The 25551-nt window shown below is 36.5% G+C and overlaps 1 protein-coding gene across 1 annotated transcript in view; it reads right to left on the reverse strand.

The window, feature by feature from the left end:
* Window positions 1-2554: 2554 nt before the first annotated feature.
* Window positions 2555-25551, reverse strand: part of LOC135223961 (juvenile hormone esterase-like) — a 39433-nt gene continuing 16436 nt past the window's right edge. Inside the window, exons 6-11 of the mRNA XM_064262883.1 lie at window positions 20495-20645; window positions 9875-10053; window positions 8502-8655; window positions 6758-6890; window positions 4574-4688; window positions 2555-2772 (exon numbers count right to left, since the gene is read on the reverse strand). Coding sequence (XP_064118953.1) covers window positions 2617-2772; window positions 4574-4688; window positions 6758-6890; window positions 8502-8655; window positions 9875-10053; window positions 20495-20645 — 888 coding nt within the window. The 3' untranslated portion in view covers window positions 2555-2616. The remainder of the gene's footprint in view (window positions 2773-4573; window positions 4689-6757; window positions 6891-8501; window positions 8656-9874; window positions 10054-20494; window positions 20646-25551) is intronic.

Raw genomic sequence — 25551 nt, forward strand, 5'->3', positions numbered from 1 at the left:
TCATTATTTCCTAGTCTATGAAAGAAACAGAGTAGCTCAGTGTTTACTTCCTGCTTGATCAGTTTGCCTTGAAAATCCCATCAATTGACTCTTCTCTCACTTTGGAAAATCACTCTAGTCGCAAGGAAGACAGCCTTTCTTGACTGAAACAGTTTTCTTGGTATACTTGTTTTCTAAACAAAGCAGTGATAGGCCATGTGAGAGTTTGTTTGCTTTTTAACCAATATTAGTAGCCAATGTTCCTGATCTACTAATCCCTAATCCCTTTTCTTACTCTTCCTGCTACTATTCCTTGCAATCAGCCTCATCTACAAAGATTCCACAGGTTAAGGACACCTGCTGCTGCTGGTGGTGATACAGCTTTGCATAAGAATGGTTAATATTCTGTATCACTATCACGTTATTGGAATGCACCCCATTTATCATCCAAGTGTCACTGTCAACCAAACGTAATAGCCTAGTTAGGGTAAACAATCATGGACAATCCACCATCATCACGCTTCTGGACAATGGAGTTTTTGTCTCTTGGTACGAGGACAAGTGTCGTTATTCTTTACGATTAGTGATTCACGATACCCTTATACATAACGGCACTGGGTGTAATGCACTATAGCAAAATCTCGTTCTGATACGAGTGTTCGTTACAGAAATATTGCCAAAAAACCTTCTAAGATATTTAAGCGTAAGTAAAAATTTCGAAAGCGTTTTGGTGAGATTTGCACTGCCTTGGCCACCCTTTTCACTACCCTCTGTTTAATGCTTTAAATTTGGCCTTAATTTCTAACTTTGGAGAAAATACTTACTTCGAAAAGGAGAGTAGAGGTCTTTAGCTCCGTCTCTCACCAACAACAAATCGCGACTGATGCCCATCTCCGGTGTCAGGACGCGTTATACCTAAGTACTTTTTCGGAGGGTGTCCAGCCGTGACCATCGGTGAGTTGAGCCAGTCCATGGGGTTGTTTACCCTATGTAATTTTCTCTTCTTTTTACACTATTACCTAGCCCTCCTGTTGCCATTTGCCTTTCCCTTCTCTTTGATATCACTGCTCTCCTCTTTATAGTAGCCTATTAGGACTGTCTTTATCAACAGCTGCTCTATTTTGAAGACCACTTACCGGAAAAGGTCACCATTATCTAACATGGAAACACCATCCACACCAGCTTTGCCTTTACCACACAGATATTTCCGTTTTTGGTACTACCTATTCACACATCCATGGAAACTATAGTCTAAACTCATTATAGCGGTAATATTATCGATCGATGATTATTAATGTCGCCGACAATTGCGAGAAAGTTGTTTGTATCACTCGTCGTGATGACAAACTCTTAACTACACGCCAATAACAAAAGCAATGATTGGCTGGCGTGGCCTGCCGCTGTGCGTATATGGTTCACGAGTAACGAAAATCCCTTATAACGGCGCTCCAGAAACGTGGGGCGTAGCTTAGCCTACATGTTGTATAACTATTTTCGATGACAGGAATTTTTCATAATGTCTCTTCAAGAACATAGTGTGCAGTCTCTCGCGATAAGCGAAAAGCATTATTTCGAACATTGCATGCATGTTGTTTGAAGTGGCGCATGCCATGCAATAAATTTATGTTCATATTTGCTGACCATAATCACTATGCGAACGCATTTCTCTGCTGATCATATTACTCTTTCTGTAAAATTTCCAGTATAATGATAGTGGGCTTCATTTCCAGAATAATCTAAGGGCTGCTCTATGACTTATTTCCAGATAAACACTACTTTTAATACCTCTGGTAGAGGGGGAGATTAATGCCTTTTGATTGAGGGATCAAAGGCCTTGTAAGACGTAAGGAAATATCAAAGATAATTGCAACGCATTTGCATTTTGGTGAAGATTCTGCCGTTGTTGTGAAAGAAACAATACTCTCAACATTGCTAAGGAAGTACGTATGAGTGGCATGCTCAATATTAACATCATCATTTATTCCCCAAAATTGTCGTTGCACTACAAGGAATAGATCATAAATGGGATTTCTATCTGCAAGGGAAGTTGATATATGGGGTTATGTTTTAGCTATCCTGGTTCTTCCCAGATACAAAGGCATTAGGAGAGTTTGGGTTTATGTAAAAAAAAGTTTTAGTTCATCACAACGTTCATTACAAATATACAGGACATTGAGGTTTTTGTTATCGTGCTTTCTTCATGTTGCTGAGGAATAACACACTTATGCACACCAGCTCCAGATTTAATAGCTTTCAATGCATTCCAAAACTCTAGAGATACACTACTAGAAGCAGAGTGACAAATTTGGAAATGATGCGCAGGGCCAATTTTAATTTTTGTGTTAATATACACTAAAAAGTCTTCGCTTGGTAGGCCATCCTTCAAAAATGAGTGATGGTCAAATTTCATAGTATGTATAAGGAAACCGAATAAATGAAACGCGGGAAAACATATTTTTCCCCAACTCAACAGAAATACCCCTTAGGTCTATACTGGACGAAATCCTGCACGGAACATTTTCCATATCTCTGTCGCCTCACAACAAAGCAAAAGGAAATTTAAATACTTCATATGTCTTTAGCTTTACTCTTTTATTAGTTGGTGGGTAGCATTTCCACTGTTACACTTTTTGACTGCTACAGCTCATCTTTTGCTATATATTTCCTTGGACTCTTGATATTTGCCGCTCCAGTATTTTCTTCCCTCAACGTTTGGAGTTGCTCTGTTGAAACAGATTCTGGGTGCAAGATATAATTCAGTTTTGTTGGCAGACTCTCTAGGAATTTCCGTACCTGTGAAAAAGAACATTGTCACTATAAAAATGAAACAATACTGTAGCACATGCACCAACCAACTAAAAAAATATGGGTTCCCGAGTTCAATTTACAAATGCAATTATATAAAATCACCAATGGTTATAAATGAACATGAAAAATTTTGCAAGAGACAACGATCAAAATCGTGTATAAATCAGTTCATTAAGATTCAAGGAAATAGAAAACCCTTAAGGGACATAAAATTGTAAAAAGTAACATTCTTAATATTAGGTCATTCCATAAATTTTCACAGTAAATCTCTCCCCTCACTCAGCCACGTGAATAGCAATATTTTCCCACTCACAATCAAGCATCTTGGGAGGAAGTATCCAGTACGTATAGTGTGTAACTATTTAAAGGAACGTGTTCAAGCCAGGGAAAAGAAAGCCAATGGTAAATGAGTACTACTTTTGTGACTTATAACTGAAAATAAAAGTTTTTTCCGTAATAATTTCAGTTAATTAGGATGCGCTAGAGCAAATTTTTGCTAATGAAAAATAACAGACAATGGAACTAGTCACATTGAAAATTACTGAAATATGGAAATGGAGACGCGTAATATGAAAATTGCAGTGCACAACACAAGGAGATGATGCATTTTCTCACTGCTTTAACCAGACTGAAATTTCACGTTCACTGTGAAGTCTGCAACGAAGGGGTAATTAATATCTTGAATTTGCATCAATTCTCGATTTCACAGAAGGAAAGAAACATCTCTATCCACTTCAGTATCATAAACAGCATGTGCATTATATCCTACAAAAAGGATGGTGAAGAAGCCTTTTCTTCCTTCACCCCCATCCCCACCAAAAAGAAAAAAAAGTGTATTATCTTATCAAAATGAAATAATGAATACTTTTCAAGAAAAGCTTTTCAAGATTATTGATGCACATTTAGATAAGACAAAAGACTACTTGTCATATATTCCACTGCATTCCGGGGGCTTTCTAGTGGTCACTCCAGAATCAGTTCAAGGACACATAGCCAAATCTAAGGTCAGATAATTGAACCACTGCCCTGTTTCATCTATTGACCCAGAAAATGGAAATTCAAGACGTTATAACTGAGGCTATAATCCATAAACACAAAACACGCTGACAAGAATTATAAATTTAAAAAAACAGACCTGTTTGATTTTATATACATTTGGTCAAGAGAGAGCTTGCAAAATGCCTGCCCTGTGTGGTTTAAATTTGAGCATCGCTTTTTACTTTCAGTTTACCATACAGCTAGATTTCATGTTTACCAGCATTCATATCAGAATTCTGACTGAAGAGTCTCAGAACTGAAGTACTGCAGAAAGTTGCAGAAAGGGACCCAACGTTTTATCGTGATTTTGGCCCTCAAAAGCCACTTTCTTATGTATTACATAAAATTGAAAGTTAAGATACGATATCTTTTTCATAATTTGCAAGATTCTTTCATTTTATTTGTAAGTACGTTCTTTATACTATCAACACTTTAATCTACTTATGATTTGATGTACTTTTTTATATCTGCTGATGAAACAAAGCATGAGCGCAGAATCTGCTAGAAGTAGGATTTTCATTGCTACCTAAAAAATGAAGAAATTTAATAGGAGGTCTGTCCTATGCAAATTTACTCGAATCAAAAAGTCAAATGCTCAACAAAAACTAAAGGAACATGACTGGATTTTGTAGACACTGTAGAGGTTGGGGTTTTCAGTGCCAAAAGCTAATGTCTTAGGGAAGAGATACAGATAAGGGTGCTTAAGGTGTGTGTTACGTCTTTTAGATCTACAATATTTATCAATTACCTCCCGTCTCCTATCCTCCTCCATGAAGGGTGATGGGGTAAGAGAGAGATGATCAAACTTAGCCTCACTTGCAGGTTCCCAAGTAAATCCCAGTGAATCGTCTGGTGCTGGATTTCTGTCATGAAAGATCAGTATAGTAATGCATAATTATTCTGTTATGTTTACAGTTTTTTTTTTATAAAAACAGAGTTATATCAATACTAACATATCTAATTTACATATAATCTGCTGTGTGGAGTAGATCAGTTCATAAGAATAAAGACGAAACATTTCTGTGGACTGGTGGTTTCAACAAATTCAGGGTGTTTATAATGATATAATCACATTGCCAGAAATGTGCAGTAATTCTGATGGAAATTAATACAGTTTCATTATACAGTGGTGCTCAAATTTCATGCGACATGATTCTTTTTGTATCGTTCAGATTCTCAGACTTAACGTGACGTTGCCAAGTAGTGTTACACTTTTTTTTTCTAATTTCATACATGTCGACAAGTTTGCGAATTCACAGCTGGCCCTATTTTCTTTATGGTTATATAAATATGATCCCTTTTATGCACTGGTATGATTCGTAATCTGTGTAATTTGAACTGATTTATTATTATTTTTTTTTTTACGTTGCTTAGTTCAAAGTGCGGTGTGATTAGGTTAGCAGTGCCGTTGCTTAGTTCAAAGTGCGGTGTGATTAGGTTAGCAGTGCCATCAGTGAAAGCACACTTAACATGCTCTTCGGACTGGTCAACATAACCACGTCTGCAGCATTATGACAGTAGACCTAATAAGCTCAACAGTCATAACAACATTTTCAAAGTAGGAATATGAATTGCAACCAGTTTTCTTTGAATGCTGAAGTTTATACTGTGTTTAAGCTGCCGGTATGTTGCAAAATGTTTCATAGGCCTAAAGAAATCAGCTAAGCCTTCTGAGATGTAATCCGTTACTAATTAATTTATTTGTAGAGATTACCTGTTTTTTGAGGAATGCGACAGGAATATGAATTATAACCAGTTTTCTTTGAATGCTGTAGTTTTAGGCTGTGTTTAAGCTGCCTGTATGTTGCAAAATTATTTATAGCCCTAAAAAAATTCTAAGCCTTCTGAAATGTAATCTGTTACTAATGTTTTTATTTGTAAAGATTACCTGTTCTTTGAGGAACAAAATATGATGATGATTTTGATTATATGGAGAAGATGGCTATTAATCGAAATATCATAAGTATTAATATTAGGGCGAATGGAACACTTGTTTTTCCACTAGTTTAGAATATTACATTCTTAAAAGTCCTTCTGCTCGCTTCTGATGTATAATTTATTCTTTCATAAGGTAACTTGAAGTGCAAGAATGTGTAGATAACCTCATTTGCTTACTGGCCAGAAATTGTTAATAAAGAGAAGTGACTGTTAAGTGTAAAGTAAAGAAATCTAACACCTAGGCCTAGGGATCATATCTTGGCTTTGACAAAAGAATAATTGAATAGGCGAATATTTGCTAGTATGCCATAATTTTTTTTAAATATTTAAGAATTATAACAAATAATTATGTACGAAAATCCAAATATTCCTCTAACACATATAAAGTAAATATTTTCAAGATAATTTTGTCGCTACTCAGTGTAGATCTACTTATGTTACTAATGATACGTCACACACTCCCCTCACACGTTGATATTGGTGGGCGCATTCTACTTTTGTATATATATATTTAAATTTTTTCAGCATTGAGGTGTAAATGCAATCAAATAGGACTATTTCAAATTTATGCTTTCTTTGGAAACACTATTAATGTTATGACAATTTTTTTTTTTTTTTTTTTTTTGACATTTGAATTGGTGCTTGATGACGACTTCATTTTGGTCAAATGCTTCATCGATATGTGAACTAAAGTTTTGAAAATGTTTCGAAAGTTTTTTTTCTGAAATTTGCGACACGTGACATTTTCTTACAGTTTTGAAATATATGCCAGATTTCACTCTTATGAAACATATTACGGCCTTATTGTATGCAATAATCGCGTTTCCGCATTGAAATAATAAATAAATATGGAGCATGCTTGGTTGCCAGTTAGTGAATTTTGAACGAAATCCTATGGAGTCATGTCGTATGAGATTTGAGCATCACTGTACATTAGAGTCATCATACTTAAGATAAGTCATGCATAAGGTGAGAAATAAAAACTGTTACCTACCCTGTCGCACCAAAGTTATACCAAAGTTTTGTCATAATGTCCCTTAACTTCAGATCCTCTTCTCTCTCAAGAGGCTTCCATATGGTGTCACCCCCGGTAAATTGGTAGAATAAGTCATCTACATGACTAACCCCTGAAAATTTGTGAAATTATAAAACTTTGTCCCATTGTACCAGCTTTTACGATGTGTCCCTTTTGACTCCAATTATTAATGGTAAAACAATAAGTAAATAAATGTAAATCCGTTCAGCATGAGAGAGCCAGTCCACTATTAGAAGAGAGAAGCTATCACAGGGAAGAGATTATCAAATATTTGAGATTTTAAAGTAAAAAGCAAAGAGCAGGGTAAAGATCATTTTGGTAAACATTACTCTGAAAACAAACTAAAATAACAAACTAAAGGAAAGTGAACCCACGTAGCATACCTATCACCCAAGACTGTGAGTAACTAGCACCCAAGACTGAGAGTCCAAGGTGCAACTTGTGGTTGAAGGATATGGTTTATATGGCCATCACCCGAAGCAAAGTGGCTAAATCTGGCATTAAGCATTGTTAAAAATCTGCGAGATCTTTTCTCCCAGATCATGAAATGGGCTGTCTTTCATAAAAAAAAAGAAGAAGAAATAGTTGATACTTGCAACCTTATAGTAGTATTAAATTACTAATTCCCTTTAAATGCATTAATATCAGTTCATTTTCTATTACTACTGTATTGTGATTTCGCTGCATACCACGAATTCTTGGACTGTTATAATTTTATGATTTTCAACCAACTGCTTATGTCCTCAACATCAGGAGAAATCAAAGCCTTACCTGATCATCAGCGAGCAATTGTAATTTCCTTTGTTGTATATGATATATACCTATTCTGTTATTTTCCGTTTAGAATATGAAATAACAATCATGCTAATTCAGCATCTGGTGTCTTCGTATAAACATTTTATAAAATGAAGAGACCTAAATGGTCAAGCCCGCCTAAAACAGTTGTGTGATGTGGGAAATATAAAGCAAGGGAGAAGATTCCGGTTTTAGAAGTAAACGGTAAGGAGTGATCAGACCAATTCAGCTTCAATTTCGTAACTTTAAAGCATTGTCTTTGAGCTTTTGAAGCTTGGCTTTTGCAATACAAATCAAAGCTCTTGGGAACAATACCCAAACATCTCCAGAAGAAACAGTGAACGGTGACCTTAAAGTGCTGAAGTGAATCGAGACCGGAGAGAAGCGTCGGATTTACTGTTTTATGCAAAGCTTAAAATCGACTTGTCGTCACGAAAGTTATATCAAAAGCCTCCTTTGACATGAGAACAGTGCTCAGTCGAAATACGGAAAAGTTTCTCACAAACATCTTTGGAAAAGGGCTCATAACCCCGAAGACGGACTTACCCAGCAAATGCACCTATTACGCAGACTCTAAAAATAAAGTTTTGGCTCTCATAATTTGGTTAGCGTTAGCGTTAAACTGGTCAATACGCTTGTCTGAGGTTCTGCTGAGGTCCACTTTTGTTTATCGATTCAATTATCATGCATCTATTTCTTGATTTAGCAAGCTAATCAATCATTTGTTTGATATTAACTATGTATTTATTTACTTGTTCTCTCTTACTGTGGGCTATCATCTTTCCTGTTTAAGTATTCAACTTTATGGAATCTTGTTAGACAAGAGCTTGACTTTTAGCTTATTCCTTCAGAACGTATAGTGTGCACAGACAGTAATTGTTACTTTGACTCCAGTATTTGCACTTACATGTCTCGCCAACACCTGCTGTGTAGTAATCACCGAGGGATCGCTGTCCTCTGTGGTTTAACTCGTACAGATAAATCGGAACTTCAGGGGAACTTTTGATGTGGAACTTGGCAACTAAATCATGTCCTAATGAAAATTGCCAGTCACTATACATCTGTAAAATGAAATAACAAAGTTAATGAAAGATTTAACCTCGGCCTTTGTACATTTTAGTAATAACAATTAAGCTTAAATAATGCAAGAGTGCCTATAAATGTAGTTTTATGAAGTCATTTAACATTTTATATTTTTATAACGTGAATGTAATGGTAGGGCATCGTCAAATGTAGTCCCCGTTCACCTGTTAAAACCATAATCATAAGATAATCGTTCAAATATTTTTACCTTAAAATGTGCCTTATTATTGTGTAAGTTTTTGTAAACAACATCTCAACAAATCATTTACACTTGCATAAGGCTAACATATGTATGGAACCTCCTTTCATAATCTATGAAATTAGTTGTTTGCAATTACATTTTCTTCCCTGGCGCTAAATATCATATGCATTAATATAGTTATTTGAGTATTAGGAAATCCGTGGATTAAAAATATATAAAGATATATGATGTTTCTCTTATTAAATGATTGAGGCTATTCACAGTAGCACTTTCCTAATACGTAACCGGCATTATTATTAAAAAAACATTTGAATTAGGTGGTAAAACTATTTTTGTATTGGTGCACAGTAATAATACACTTGTATTAGAGTACACACCCACAACAATTCCATCATATCTTCGGAAAACTGAAACCGCTATACAAAGCATTCATGAACCAGATACTTATTATAGGAATGGATTATTTGAAATGCATTTCCTGCTAACAGTTATTTTCGCTTACTCGGGGAGTAAGTCTACAAACTACTTTGTTATTGTTGTGGGGTGGGGGGGTGGTTAGGAAAAGTCTATGGTAGAGCCTAAAAAGGTTTGAAAAAGTGTTTCGCGTTGAGTTAAAGATACAGGAATTTTAGGATAAGTTATTTATGATTTATTTATTACAAGGAAATGTAAAAAATTATGTACATGTTAACAGTACAGAAAAAGTATTTCCAATAAAATATAGCGTATTTATCTTAATTTTCGTTGGTGAAAGAAGGCTCTATTTGACTAGATTTTAGCACGTTTTAATCTTGCGCACGGTACGAGTAAGCTGGAGGTCGGATTATGCCATGTTCGTTTCATAGTTTCCTCAAATAAAAACGGATTAGGGATTGTTAGTCTCTTCCAGAATCAAAAGAAGAGATGTCTGTACAAATCATATAGTATACGTCTCATATTACGACTACATATAGGAATAATAATTCTTACTGATTACCAAAAAGTGTGCCACTTACTTTACAGAGATTATCAGCGTCTTCAGGACTGACTTTTACACCACCAACATAATAATCAAAAATTCGCTGAGCTAGCTCCGCAGGTGATACATCTCCATCTCTGATATCGAGTGAGGCCGGTCCCATTTCCTTGAAGTTATTCAACAGGTCATATCTGAGAGCCTCATTCGAAAATAATGCTGGAAAGATATACGAAATGGGAAACTCTTTTGGATTTTTAAATCACCAACGGTGACAATAGTTATCAGTAGTGGTTACGTATACAATTCTTGGGACTCAATTCAATTATAATAACAACTTTGCTAAAACTTCCAACCTGGCTTCCTGTAACTTCTTATGAAATCTGTTAATGTGGAAGAATAGCTTGCGTTTAAAAATTGTGTCAAGTTGCTGATTTTGGTGCACTATCGTACAGATGATGAAACTTGTTTGAAAATAGGTTCCCATCGTTACTAAGGAAAATTATCAAACGATAAAAACCTGTGCAACTGAAATTCAGACAAGAGTGGCCGTTATCTAAGACAGTGACTACTGTAAAACAGTCAAACACAATCTGTTGACTGGGATTCACTAACATCAATTTATGATGTAAATAACGGGGATGAAGTTAATTAAATCCTAACAAAACTCAAAGAATGGCTGTTGGCAGGCCTAGTATGTTGAATTCCCTCTAAACTGACAAACATTAGACACGAAGGTAGAAGTCTCAAACACATTCATACAACCAAAATCTAATGTCCACCGTAAGTGAATGATAGTGTCCTTCTAACTCTGAAGATATTCCGGTTTTAATACCTGAATGGTCCATTACCTTTTCAACTGTCAATGTGACCACTCTTGATGCCTAACTTATTCCTTATCAGGCAATACATGGACCTGCCAGACACAATTGGTTCGTCTTACAGGTGATATTCAGACACGGCTAGACATGTTAGCTCTACTAGAATGCTTTTGTACTCTCTCAAAATGTGCCTGTAGTTGCCAAAATTTGTATTTACAGTGCATGCGTTACGGCTAAGGCCTTACTAAGCATAGTGTTGCACCGACTGCCTCCACTGGATGAACTATAGATTATTAGTTTTGCTAGAAAACGACATTTTTCGAAATGCATTGCATATGTAATAAATACATTTTAGAATTACATAATCTGTAAATAAAAACCCATGACCTGAGGTCATTGGCATTAGGAGGGTCCTACATGACCAAGGCAGATCTAGATTACGCTATGCGATGTCTGCAGTAGCCTGATTTAGGTTTGTTTGATATGTCAGCATGTTGTATATTGTCTATCTTTTTCAACACGCCTTCCATGGGAAGCGGTTGACCTGTTAACCTACGCCGGAAACTTGTAACTTCCGAGCCGGCGGACTACGTATGTTTTTATGTGAATCGCTGAGATAGCTAATATTTCGCTATCAACGTGATGCTCTAATATGGTAGTTCATTTCTAGCGATCAAACATATCGGTCTCCCGACCAAACTGTCTCTCTTATTATGGAGTTACAGAATAAAGTTGTTGTACCTTTTTCAACTTATCCGTTTGAATCATCTCCTTTAATTTAAGAAGAACCACTCTACTAAGATATCACATAGGAGAAAGAAGGAACCAGAATTACTTACGAATGACAGTCGTAAGGAAAAACCAAACAGTCTTTCGCAAAAGCGAAAAGACTAATATTTGGTGGCAGCTTTTGACGAAGAATAAGATTAACAAGACCCATATCAGCCGACCGAAGAACTGCAATAACCAACTTCCACCTACAAAATCAATACTAAACAGAGGAAACGGGATCTTCAATCAACGCAACATTTTATGAAGACGAAGATATGTCCTTCATCGAGAAGAATACAAGCACCAACATCGACGTTTGAGTGACTGTTGTCACATATCTCCGAGAATCAACACCGGACGAGAGCAGCATCGAACATCAACAGAAAGAAGAAAACACATAAAGAAAACAACGCGCGATCACTAGCAAGGACGCAAAGAGTAGGCCAAGAGGAAGCAACGCGAGGAAGGAGGCTGTGACGTCATCAATCTTGGACTTCTTCATGCAACGTGAGCCAGAGAGAGACCGTGACGTCATCACGACTTCCGACGCGAAGACGACAGGAACTGTGACGTCATCCCATGTCAAACAATCCTTCAGCATATCCAGAGCTAAGTACAATTTTATCTATTCAGGTTTTTCCTCAGTGAAGTGTTGTTCATCAGGAGTCGATCGTCCAGTATTCTGGGGGTGAGTTGTTCGCCATCTTAATCTTCCTTCATTACAGAATCAATCTTCAACTACGAGTTCTCGCCCGCAGATTTTTTTTTTCTTCTCGTTGTTGCTAATCGTTTCTTGCAGGAATTCTCCGTATAATATTTTTATCAAATTATTCTGTAGTTCTGTATCTTTTGGGGATTTTATTTTTCCTATTACTTATAACACATTTATACAGTATATTGCATATGCGTTTACGTAGTGGTCGAGTGGTTACTCTTATAGATATTTTGATAGGGACCGCAAGGAATAGAAGTGATAAGAAAAAAGTAAAAGTGAACATGGCAACTACTCCGGCTGGCAACCCGAATGTGGTGACTCTCGTGAGCGCAAGGTCAGCAATTGTCCCTTTTCAAGGTCGGGTCAATAGGTTCCTGCCTCAAAATGTTGAGGATGGATCTCTCTGTAGACGCTCATTTAAATGCAAAAAGCATCACAGACCCAGCTGTACAATTACAGGAAGCCAAAAGCTTCATAGACTTTGCTAAAGGAGACGCAAGTGCATATCTAAGGGGTGTTTCTTTCCAAGAGGCGACTACATGGGACGAGTTCAAAATCAGGTTACATGCCGTGTATGGGGGTGAAGAGGCTTTAGATGTAGTATTGGCATTGAGAAATATCCTTAACCAAGCCTCCATGACTCAGCTTAATGTTGTCGAGCGGGCGGCGCTAATTGCCGACCGGCTAAATGAATATCAAGTTAGTTTAAGTAACTCCGGGTGGGTTACGAGTGCCAGAATCGCCGTGAAAGATTTTATCCGTCTAATTTACCTCACGAGCATTACCGCAATGTTGCCTGAAGCTTTAGTGCGGTGTTTTGACAAAAAATTGCAGCCCAGCAGTACAGAATTAGATGTGTATAAACAAATCAAAAAACACATGTCTAAATGTACCGACCTAGATCCTTCGCTCACTCAAGTTTTTGCAAAAAAGGAGAATAAGCCACAACAAGTAAACGTGTTACATAATAATAATCAAGTTGCAGGGATGGTTTGTTATAACTGTAAACGACCAGGCCACATGATTTCAGACTGTCGGACGCATTTTTGTTCAATACATAATAGTTCCACTCATTCATATAATCGTTGCTACTCGCGGAATCAACAGCAGAATCCTACAAACACGCAACCAGTTGCCAGTGCAAATAAAAAGAAGGGTCCTCAGTACTATAAAAGAAACAAGCAAACGGCAATGCTGCTCAACAGCAGAAACAAACAAATCGTGCTTCAGGTACCTCTGTTCCTGGGCCGTCTAGCCAGAACTTGCAAGGTCAAGCGAATTTTCAAGGTGTGCTAAACAAAGCAAATACCACGTAGTTCGCTCCAAGGGGGAGAGGACGATGTTGGGGTCATCAATATCAACATCTTTTGTATCAAATAATCAGTTTTAATCATTTATCAGATCATTGTGAGCAATCGATTTTCCTATGAAACACACGGCCGAATCCAAAAAAATCGGTGCAGGTTCCCGCCCGTAGATTTGCAACAAATTCATGCAATTATTAGTCAAGACGAGTTAACGACCAACCTTACATGCAGTAAATTTGGACCATGAGTCATTTACTTTGTTCTTTGATTCTGGTAGTCCACGTAATATCATGGATTTAAGGACTCACCATTTACTCTTTTCAAACTTCCCTATAGAGAAGTCCGGAATAAGACTCTCAGGCATAGGAAATAATGAATTAAATGTGGTAGGAGTAACTCATGTTCAGTACAAGGTCGGTAAGCGCACGTTTTCCGATACCTTTATTGTTGTACAAAACATTAATATGTATCCCGCAGTAATTATCGGATACCCGTCTATGGGCACTCAAAATATTACCTTAGCACCTGCAAAACACGGCGTGTATATCAAAGGAAAATTCTATAAGTCTTCTAATACCCTAAAATCAGTTTTAGATAATAAAGAGACAGACAGAGTAGTCACTTATATTGAAGAACCAATCACTTGTCTCATGAACCAAGAAATAATACATGCGACCCAACAGAACTCTCGCTCGCCCGTAATATCAGCTTGCACGCAAACTCTCGAGCCGAACGTAACTTCGAACATATTAGTGCGTGTAAAGAAAACCTTGCCAGGATCTGAAATGTTAATCCTTTCCGAAACTCTGAAAACACACGGATTATCCGTCACACAAGCCATTATACAGTCAGCTCACAACAACAATGTCACATCGAAGTCTGTAATCATTTGAATACCACTTTAGTAATCACAAAATCACTATCTTGGATGCGGAAGTTTATAAACATCGCATTCTTACCGTTAGCTGAGATAAATCACGCTCAATCAGTTGCGGATGAATCCCTTTTGCAATCTATAAGAACATCAATAAGGACATTCAAGAAGAAGAAATTCAGCAGAAATTTTTGAATCTTTTAACTGAATATCATGATGTTTTTTCCACTACGGATGGAACCTTAGGAAAAACGGATGTCAAATAAGGCTCAAGGACAAACAGAAAGTAATCTATGTACCTTCGTACCGACTTCCTAAGAAATTTCAGAATGAGATAACTGAGGAAGTAGGTAAATGCTAAAAGAAGGAGTCATTAGGAAATCAAACAGCCCTTATAATTTTCCGTTAATAGTAGTACCGAAAAAAAGATCGAACTTGCGGATATGCGTCGATTTTCGTCGCTTAAATGAAGAAACAATCCCTGACCGATTCCCAGTACCATGTACTGACGATATTCTATCTCTACTAGGTCAGAACAAATTTTATTTTCACCAGCTTGGACCTACTAAAAGGCTTTCATCGATTCTGTTGGAAGAAGAGAGTATCCCATACACTGCCTCAGCACAGCCAGGGGACATTATGAATTTTTTGCGTATGCCTTTTGGTTTACGTTGTGCTCCCATAACTTTTACTAGAATGATAAACATTGTGTTTGGAGACTTGTTAGGAGATATCCTACATGCCTGCATGGACGACCTAGTAATCGTTTCCAATACCTTAGAAGAACATCTACGTAAATTAGAGTTAGTGCTACAAAGACTAAGGCAGCATAATTTAAGGGTAAAGATAAGTAAGTGTGAATTTTTTAAAACAGAACTAGTCTATTTAGGTTTCACGGTGTCTAGTGAAGGTCTTAAAGTAGTCCATGATAAGGTATCGGCTATCCGTAACTTCCCGATACCTACTAACGTCAAGGGAATACAGCAATTTTTAGGCTTGTAGCGGATATTACGGAGGTTCATTAGGAACTACTCCATCATAGCCGCTCCCCTAACCGATCTTATAAAAAAGGGCATAGATTTCATATGGTCTGAAAATCATCAACAGGCGTTCGATAAATTGAAAGATGAACTGTGTGAGTTCTCCTATCTTGAAATTTCCTGACTTCGGTAAGGAATTCTTCATAGCAACAGACGCCTCAGACCTAGGAGTAGGTGGGGTATTGCTTCAACAATATGATAAACAGTTTTTCCCTATAGCTTTTTATTCACGTAAACTGAGACCTTCAGAAAGTAAATATGCAGTAATAGACAAGGAAGGGCTCGCTATTGTTAATTCACTCGTGCATTTTAAATTTATAATATACGGTTATCCCGTCAAGGTTCTCACTGATCATAAGCCCCTAACCGACTTCTTTAAAGGCTTTAGTCACAGCCCTAAGCGAACTCGGTGGCACATGATCATCCAGGACTTTGGCGCCGAGGATCGGGTATTTACCTGGGAAAGCAAATATCATTGCTGACGCATTATCACGCAACCAACCCCTCTTCATCTTGTACCGAGCCATTAGCTGAATTAATAGATATCTCAACCTCCATGCCCATTGTTAAAACTATATCTGAACAGAAAAGATCCGCAAATAGAAAAAATCATCATTGCGTTAAACGGAAATCCGAAGAAAAAGGAATATATAAAGTATAAGCAGCAGAATTATATCATCAAAGATAATATCCTGTGTAGATCCGTGACGAGGAAAACCCGCAACACACCACAGTTGAATAACAACCAGGTGGTGATACCTATCTCACTCATACCCACTGTCTTAAAATGGTTGCATGAAAATCCACTGCATGGACACCCGGGTTATTCCCTAATGTCACAGAAAGCCAAATCCTTATTTTATTGGCATACGATGCTTACAGATATAAAAAAGCACATAGCAAATTGTCGCACTTGTCAAGAATACAAAGGGCACACGAAGACACCTGTCAGCCTAGGGGCTTACCCCGTGCCAAATCAACCCTTTGAAAGAGTACACTTAGATTTATTAACAGGATTTTACAAGTCAGACAGAGGAAATAAGCACCTCCTAGTAATCATAGATGCTTTGACTCGATATACAGAACTGATAGCGCTAAAAACACAAACCGCAGTCGAGTGCGCTAGAAAGTTTTACGAGTGCTACCATTTGTAAACATGGAATTCCACCACACCTTATATCAGACTCGGGCGGGGAGTTCAATAATCATTTCCTTAACTCCTTGTGCGAATTCCTTTGCATAAAGAAAACCAATACCATGATCTATCATCCAGAGTCTAATGGGCTAGTGGAAAGGGCAAATCGTAAGGTTTTAAATATTTTAAGGGTCACCTTAGGGGGGGCAGACCCCAACTGGGACATTGCCATACCTGCGGTACTAAGCACACTTAATCACTCGTATCATGCGTCTATTAAAATGACACCGCACGAGGCATTTGTAACGGTATCCCAGCTAGAACACCTTTCATGTATTAACGCCTACAACTAATTTATCAAATCCTCTAAAGGATGTTATGGATGCAAGCATAAGTCGATATAATATACTTCGTAAGAATCTAGAAGAACGCACAATTATAATGAAAAGAAATCATGATAAAATAGCTAAGCCACTAGAACTATGCCGTGGGCGATCAGGTATACATACAAGTATACGTACGTAAAGGTTTAAATTATAAACTGACGCCTAAGTTTGAAGGCCCGTTTAACATTTTAGAAATATTAACGGCCAATAGATTTAGGGTTCAAAATGTATCCAAACCCACTGATATGAGAATAGTTTCCATTGGCACATATCAGAATCTAAAGAAAGGTAGATGGAGTGAGGGAAAAAATGGTTGTATTTATGAAACTTGTATAATAATTTGCCCCCTTATATATATATATATATCATATTTGTATTAAACTATTCTTTTACACGAGTTATTACATATATTTTACTCATTGCAGTTTTTCAAAAATGAATCTGTTATTTTGTTAGGAGTGATATTGTGTGTTCAGACATCTTTGTTGTATGGAAAGAGCGCTAAGACGAAAGAAATAGAATTTAATCATGGCTCGATTATCGAGAGAACAGACGACATTTTTATAGTGTCGAGTATATAGTCATAGAAGTGGATATGCAGGCCATATTTTTTACCTGAAGATGACGTCCTAACTTAAAGAATGACCTGATGAGGTTTGCCATTTCGCTTAAGGAAATGCACCAACGTAATTTTCATGCTAACTCAGGGATTTCGCTAGCTCAAACCCTAAGCGTCGCGGAAATGTTGTCTTATGACATACAAAATAAAACCGCTGAGGCAGAGGAACTTGCTCGTGACTTGCTGATGTGGCCTGTGCGGCACAATAATCTCGAACGCCGCAACCCGCTTATTCTGGCTGGACTAAACATCTTGGGATCTGTTGCGAATCTAGGCTTAGGAATTTCAAATCGCCTTAAGATAAATAATCAAAATAAAAGAATGAGTTTTTGCAACACAAAACCGAATTAGCTTTGTCTGAACTTTGCAGCCAGTTATCCTCAATCAATCAAATAATGAGTTTGGTAAACGAACATTCAAATAATATCGATCAGATTATGGAAGTTCAACATTTGCTGGCTACGTTAGCTTACTATAGTTCGAAAATAGATCATATCCGTGTGAAAATATCACATTTTATTGAGAAATAAAGAGACTATGTAGAAGCTATTACGTTAGCGACAAAGGGTGTGTTATCTCCACACCTCATGCCTATTAAAGATCTGACGTTAACTTTGGAGAACGGACGGGAGAAACTAGGTTATATTCCTTTATTAGACGCCCATAAAATAGAGTTCTATTATAGCCTAATATCAGTCAGCGTTGAAAATTACAGGATTATGATCACCATACCTTTTGATTCTTCCGATGCTTGGCAATCATACAAAATAGCACCGTTTCCTACTTTCATGACGAATAACTCAAGTCCAGTAATATCCAATTTGATGGGGTATGTTCTGATTTCTTCTGATAGGAAATCATTTACAGTCATTAAAGACTTAGATAAACTCACTCACTGTTCAGAAGCCATGAATAATAAAATTTGTACAGCTGACTCTTTTGAATTCTATCCTATATCAACGGATTCATGTGAGTTAGCATAGTGCTAAACGCTCTCTCTCTCATACACGCGAAGGTTGTCTGAAGAAACTTTATCCCTTTTACAGTAATAAATTCAATTACAGAATGAATAATGGCTCCTGGATCCGATACGACAAAGACGGTTTCCACGTCGTATGCCCGGACGGGACCACCGCCCATTCCCCAATCTTTGTAGCAGCTGATGGTTGTACGGGGACATCTACGAACTACACCGTCAGAGGGATCAACACGATAATACGTGAGAAGGCGTATTTTGCGAACTATACTTGGGCGTCTACTATTATCCCATCACTACCTCGCCCATACAACGCGCGGGTGGCTCATCATTTGACGCAACTGGCTGAGATGAACCACGCGTCACCAACTTATGCAGGTGGAGAAAATCTTCGTTACTACGTTCTGCTGGCCGTGTTCAGCGTGACGGCCATATTGGTTATCGCCGTCAACATCTTTGCTTGGCGTAGGCTGAGGCGTACACAGAAGGATCTCCAAGGAAACGTATTGTCCCGTCCAGATGACGTACCCGTTACACTCAAGTCGTTTGAGTTTAGGGCCGCTTGAAACTGGCCATTTCATTTTGTGCCTAGGAAAATTGTCTGGAATTGTGTTGTGTGTGAAAAGCGGTCTGTATGCTGGCAAAAATGTAGGACAAGAAAGACTCACGCCTTTGCATTTGAACAGTTAAAGTATCTCCCGGGCACCTAATAAAATATTATAGCCCAATATTATACATTAATATACTCCTACAGGTATTTTTTGGGCACCTAATAAAATATACCAGCCCTATATATTAATCTGTGCACAATTATACTATTATACAATTATACTATTATACAATTATACTATTATCAATTGTACCATTATATTACCTATTACAAAGAGTGACAAGTACTCTTTAACAATTATCCATGATCATGTTGTAATCTATCAGTAACCACTATTCTTAATCAGGTTAACTATTATCATAATAATCATGTATACACGTTAATCTTTTGATTTTTTACCTTTTGATTATTTTTGGGTACCTAATCATTATTATTACCAAACCATGGATCTAGATTTTCCATGCATTTATCTTTGTTTATGAATATGTCCAAAAGGGTATGTAACAGAACCTTTTTATGCATTTAATCACTTATGTTTATACCTAAACATATGTTACGAGCACGCTCCTAAGAAACCATGTTTAAAGTAACTTTTGTTATTCAAGGCTTGAATGGTAGCTGTCCGAGCCTAATGTAATAAATACATTTTAGAATTACATAATCTGTAAATAAAAACCCATGACCTGAGGTCATTGGCATTAGGAGGGTCCTACGTGACCAAGGCAGATCTAGATTACGCAATGCGATGTCTGCAGTAGCCTGATTTAGGTTTGTTTGATATGTCAGCATGTTGTATATTGTCTATCTTTTTCAACACGCCTTCCATGGGAAACGGTTGACCTGTTAACCTACGCCGGAAACTTGTAACTTCCGAGCCGGCGGACTACGTATGTTTTTATGTGAATCGCTGAGATAGCTAATGTTTCGCTATCAACGTGATGCTCTAATATGGTAGTTCATTTCTAGCGATCAAACATATCGGTCTCCCGACCAAACTGTCTCTCTTATTATGGAGTTAGAGAATAAAGTTGTTGTACCTTTTTCAACTTATCCGTTTGAATCATCTCCTTTAATTTAAGAAGAGCCACTCTACTAAGATATCACATAGGAGAAAGAAGGAACCAGAATTACTTACGAATGACAGTCGTAAGGAAAAACCAAACAGTTTTTCGCAAAAGCAAAAAGACTAATACATATTCATTAGTTGTGATAGAACTGCAAAGTGTTAAGGAAGCATAACAGATGATAATAAAATAAGAAGGGGATCATAGGAAAGATTATACTGCAACAAATATGAATGAAGAAAAGAAGAGTTACCCCAGAGCAATGTTAAAAGTCATAAACCTATATAAAAATCTACGACACCAATAACTAATCATTTTTAAACGCAAACTTCGTATACTCACGAAAGACAAAGAGGGCTCCTTCGTGGGACGTAACACCTGAAATAAGGTTGACTTTGTTGTACCGGCCTTCCTTCACCAGGATTTCTGGTTCTTCTGGTAAATAATCCCCGTCCACTCTTGGACCCATAAGGACAGGATTGAAGTTCCAGTGCTGAAGGGAAAAAAGGCGGTGCACAGTAATTAAAATATCACAATGTCATTTCAATAAATCTTCTTTTCCAGTGGAACAAACGGGCAAGTCATTTAACGGTTATAAATGTATTTTACAAGACATCTGATGCTGAGACATAAAAAGAACAGTAATAAAGTTACACAGAAAGGACAAACTAAGTAAAGATTCCAGAGTTTCTAACATACTATAGTGATATTAGAGAAGAAACTCATTCGAAATCTTTAGGTGCACAGCATCACGTCACACGCCAAGTCTGTATTTCAGAGGCGCTGGCGCCTTTCGAGATTAAAGTACTGTTTTTTGTTGCTTTGTTGTGTGATATGGTGAATGTATAAACTACATTATGAAATACTAATAGAACAGTGGATCCTTGAAGCTGAAGGATTTAAACGAATACGAAGCGATTCAAATACATGAAAAATCTTCAAAGTGAAATCGAAATATCTCGATTTTTTTTACAGGAAAAGTACAGATACAAGCATCTGTCTATCTAATTGTCTATCTACACACACATGCAAACAAACATGCATACATACATACAAATATATATATTTATATTATGCATATTTATATACATATATATACAACAACAATGCAGTGTGGCCATTGTTTTCTACATCTCTACAGTTCATATCTTGCATACAATATTTTCATAACCTAAAGAACAGAAAAATTATTCCATTCTTTTAAACACAGAGACATGTTTTGAGAAGCACATCTCTGAGTCATCAGTGAATGCGTTTATTCAACTTAAAAATGGTATGTATGTATGTATGTATATCTTACCACCCTTTCATTAAAGGTACACAAATTGGAAACCCTTACCTGTTGTCAATGGTGCCCTCTGTCTGCAAACATGTCATTAGGCTATTAAGATCACGTAAGTATAAAAATATACTATTTATTACCCAAAGCAGATGAATATAGAATAGAACAAAATGATTATAAAGTCATAGTGACAAAAACCCAAATCTGCCCATAAAGAAAACTAGTAAGTTATCACTCTACCCTCCTGACTAAGAATTCACTCCCAGACCCAAAATGTCAATAGGTTCATTATATTAGTCAGGTTAGAGAATCCCGTCTCTAGTACCATGGAATAGAACCCATCTTTACGATGGGGGTTTTCTCTCCCGACACCTGACGTGTACCAACTGACCTCTTTCTTCTCACCAAAAGGAATGTGACTTTCGCAAGTGCCCTGGTCTATTAGACCTGTAACATCCGTACAAACAAATGTACATGCTTGACGACAAGACGAGTGGTCTCGGTTAAACCGCTTACATACCAAATTCCTTCACTCAAGAAACCTACCCCTACAGATCAGCCCGTCTCCAAGCAAGACATGATATGTGATTCACTAACATTACACACTTGTAAGATATATACTATGTATGTATGCATGTATGTATCATTATATGATGGCTTTTGTAGTACAGATAATTCCTCCCAGAAGCTGTGTATGATGTAGAATGTAAGTTTTTATGTTCAGATTCCCATTTTTAAAGATAATATGTTTAAATAATGTATAATTCATTGATGAAATGTAACATATGCGTACTTTCAAAGCAAATAGAGTGAAAGAGAGAGGAGGTTTGTTCTGGCTGTGAGGACAACTCCATCATTCAGTACTTCAAACCACGGAGTTAGATTGTTTGTTTTCTAATCATTTGGTCGATCATGTTCGCGACGCAACAGAGAACAAGGTCCCTATAGAAGGCAATTAATAAATTAACTCTCATCCCTTTTAATTTATCGAAAGAGGGCTTATCGACTCGTATGTGGTTAGCTGTACCTGGAGATGATCAAACTATGTTTATGTCTTGAACACATTGCGCAACTAAGGGGTCCCATTCACCCTGGTATGCCTTTTTCACGAATATATGTACGCCATAAGATACGCAGTAAGAGGAAGGGCATTCATTCGATTCTGATCCCTGGCTGCGTGCGTTAGGGAGGAATATCTCTCTCTCAAATCTCTCTCGCTTACTCATTCGTGAGACTGTTTCATTAACGTAATGTAACTCACATTTATATATGAGCTGGTCACTCAATAATTGTCTTAATGTATGTGTTGTTTGTGGAATCTGAGCATAGTGTTATTATTATTGGTTTTGTGAAGGCGCCCACGAAAGTGTTGAAGATGTTGAAGATTGTTACAGGCCTTTCTTTTTGAGTGAGAAGTTGCAACTGCATATAAAGGTATTTTACAAATGTTTTGAAGTGCACTTCGAGGTTTTATTTTACAGTGTTTGGATAAAATTATTATTTTTATGCATTTTTCTTTTGTTTTGTTCTTTTGACATGTCCATTTTATATGCTTAATGTTTGTACTGTCAATGCTTTAATTGTTTTCATATTGTGCATTTTCTTTATTGTGTTTAATTAGTCTGAATAATATTTTGTTGTGTAACTCTTTGACTCTAACACTTGTGAATTAATTTGTATTTAATAAAATTTCATTTCAAAATTAATTATTGCTTTATAATTTAATTAAATTTAATTAATTTTCTTCGTAAACTTTTATTTAATTTTGTTTAATAATTAATTCAAGAATTAATTAAACTTTTGTTTTCGAGTGATAACAATTTCCCTGAGATTGTGAATTTCACTTATAAATTTTGAATTTAGAAATAAATTTTTGTATCTAAAATTTATATGAGCATTTTATTATACCACCAGTATTATACTTTATTTTCGTTTAGGTCGAAACATAGAGTAGTAATTGTGCCGTTTCCCTCAAATGAATCAGAATCAGGAAATACTTAGATTTGAAATAGCAGAAGGAGTGATGCCCTTTAATTAAGATTGCCTCACATCTATTTTAATGAACTTAGACTGATTGTTTTCTTGACGGTTAAGTTCTATAAGGGATCACTGTCACCGTTAGAGTATTCAGTCGTTTAGTATTTGTGATGAGGGGTCAGGTGTCTGGCTGTAGTGAGGTAATCAATAACCAAGTACTTGATCAAACTGTGCCCCAAGTATAAAAAGTGTCCCAGACCCAGGAATAAAAGTCTCTTTTGCTCTAACAAGTACAAATGGTAAGTGTAGTAACCAGATACTTGGCAATTTGGGTTAATAAATATTAATGGTGTCCAGACCCAGATCTTTGGCCACTTTCCCCCAAGTATTAACGGTGTCCAGACCAGATACTCTTGGCCACTTCGTCACAGTATATATATATTGTGACAAAGTGCCAAGTATCTGGTTACTTCACTTATCATTCATTAATTGTTACCTCACAACAGCCAGACACCTGAACCTTCATCACAGGTACTAAATGACTGAATACTCTAAAGGCAAAAGTGATCCCTTAAACAACTTACCAGTATTGCAGAAAATCAGACTAAGTTCATTAAAACAGGTGTGAGGTAATCTTGTAAGTAATTAAATTAATTAAAGGGGATCACTCCATCAACAACTTTAAAAGTCTAAGTATTTCTCTGATTTCAGAAGTCTAAGTACTTCCCTGGTTCTAACTCACTTCAAGTAAATTGAAGGAAAACAGCTCAATTACTACGCTATGTTTCTACCTAAGCAAATCATATAAATATATTGGTGTAAAAGAAAACACTTATAAAAATTTTAAATACAAAAATTTATTATTAAACTCAAAATTTAAAAGTGAAATTCACAATATCAGTGAAAATTACTGTTACTTGAAAACAAAGCAAAGTTTAATTAATTCTTGAATTAATTAAGTAAAATTAAATAAAAATCAATTTATCACAAAATTCAAGAAAATTAATTCAATTGAAATTCAAAAGTGTTAGGCAATAATTAAAATGTGGAAATCAATTTACAAGTGCTAAACAACAATGAAACTTGAAAAGAATTCTAAGTAAATGCAAATTAATTCACAAGTGTTAAATTCAATTAAATGTGCAACGATTAATTAATGAAAACAACTAAGTTCATCAAATTGTGAATGCAAATGAAAACACAGAAAAATGTGGAAAATACCAAAATTGCAAAAAAGCACCAACAACATAGAATATAAAATAAAAACAGACACTTCAAAAATAAAAAATGGATAATGCACGAAAAAATAAACACTTCAATAAGAAAAAAATGAAACAAATACAAAACACGAAAATTTGCAATGTGTAAAAATTTAATTAATTTCACTCAAACCAATGTAACTATTAGTTCTCTAAACCATTGTAACTATTAGTTACAACTAATAATAATATAACACTTTACCTTGGTATCAATTTTCTTTCTGCTGCAGCTAGTTTCACAATTTCACCACACAATATTTCTCAAATGAAAATAAAAGGCGCCGTTACACACTTGTACAATGTTTATTCAGATTCCACAAAAAGCACTAAATAATACTAAATAACTCTAAGAAATCTCAAATCTGAAATCTACAAGTTACAAGTGACCAATTTCATTACGTCAATATGAAGTATGGCGAGAGAGAGAGAGAGAGAGAGATGTCTGAACGCCAGGGCTTCAAAGTCTGTAATGTCTGCTTTCATTTTGCACGGGAGCTGGGCAGTGGATTTCACACAAAACATTTTGGGCATGCAAAAGATGATGCAATCCTTCTAGAAGCTTCTAATATGACGTAACTTTACAGAGAAATTGTAAAATCTACATGTGGTTTCGCCAAAGATGTACGCGTATGAAACGAGTCATGAACACGCTCAACAAAGAGTTACTCGATCGAAGCAAAAGTCCCTATCAGACGTGAAGACAGGAATCCGAGCTACAACGGAGATCTCGAGATCTCTAATCAAACGTGTTGACAGGTTTGGAAAACAAAGCAGAGACTTTAGGGTCTCTTAAACTCGAAGCAATGACATAATAGGAAACAACTCTAGCTTTGAACGGACAAAGTTAATCTCTCTCTCTTTCTTTTCATACTATGTTACAT

The sequence above is a fragment of the Macrobrachium nipponense genome, chromosome 10 (assembly GCF_015104395.2).
Source record: "Macrobrachium nipponense isolate FS-2020 chromosome 10, ASM1510439v2, whole genome shotgun sequence".
In the NCBI taxonomy this organism is placed as follows: Eukaryota; Metazoa; Arthropoda; class Malacostraca; order Decapoda; family Palaemonidae; genus Macrobrachium; species Macrobrachium nipponense.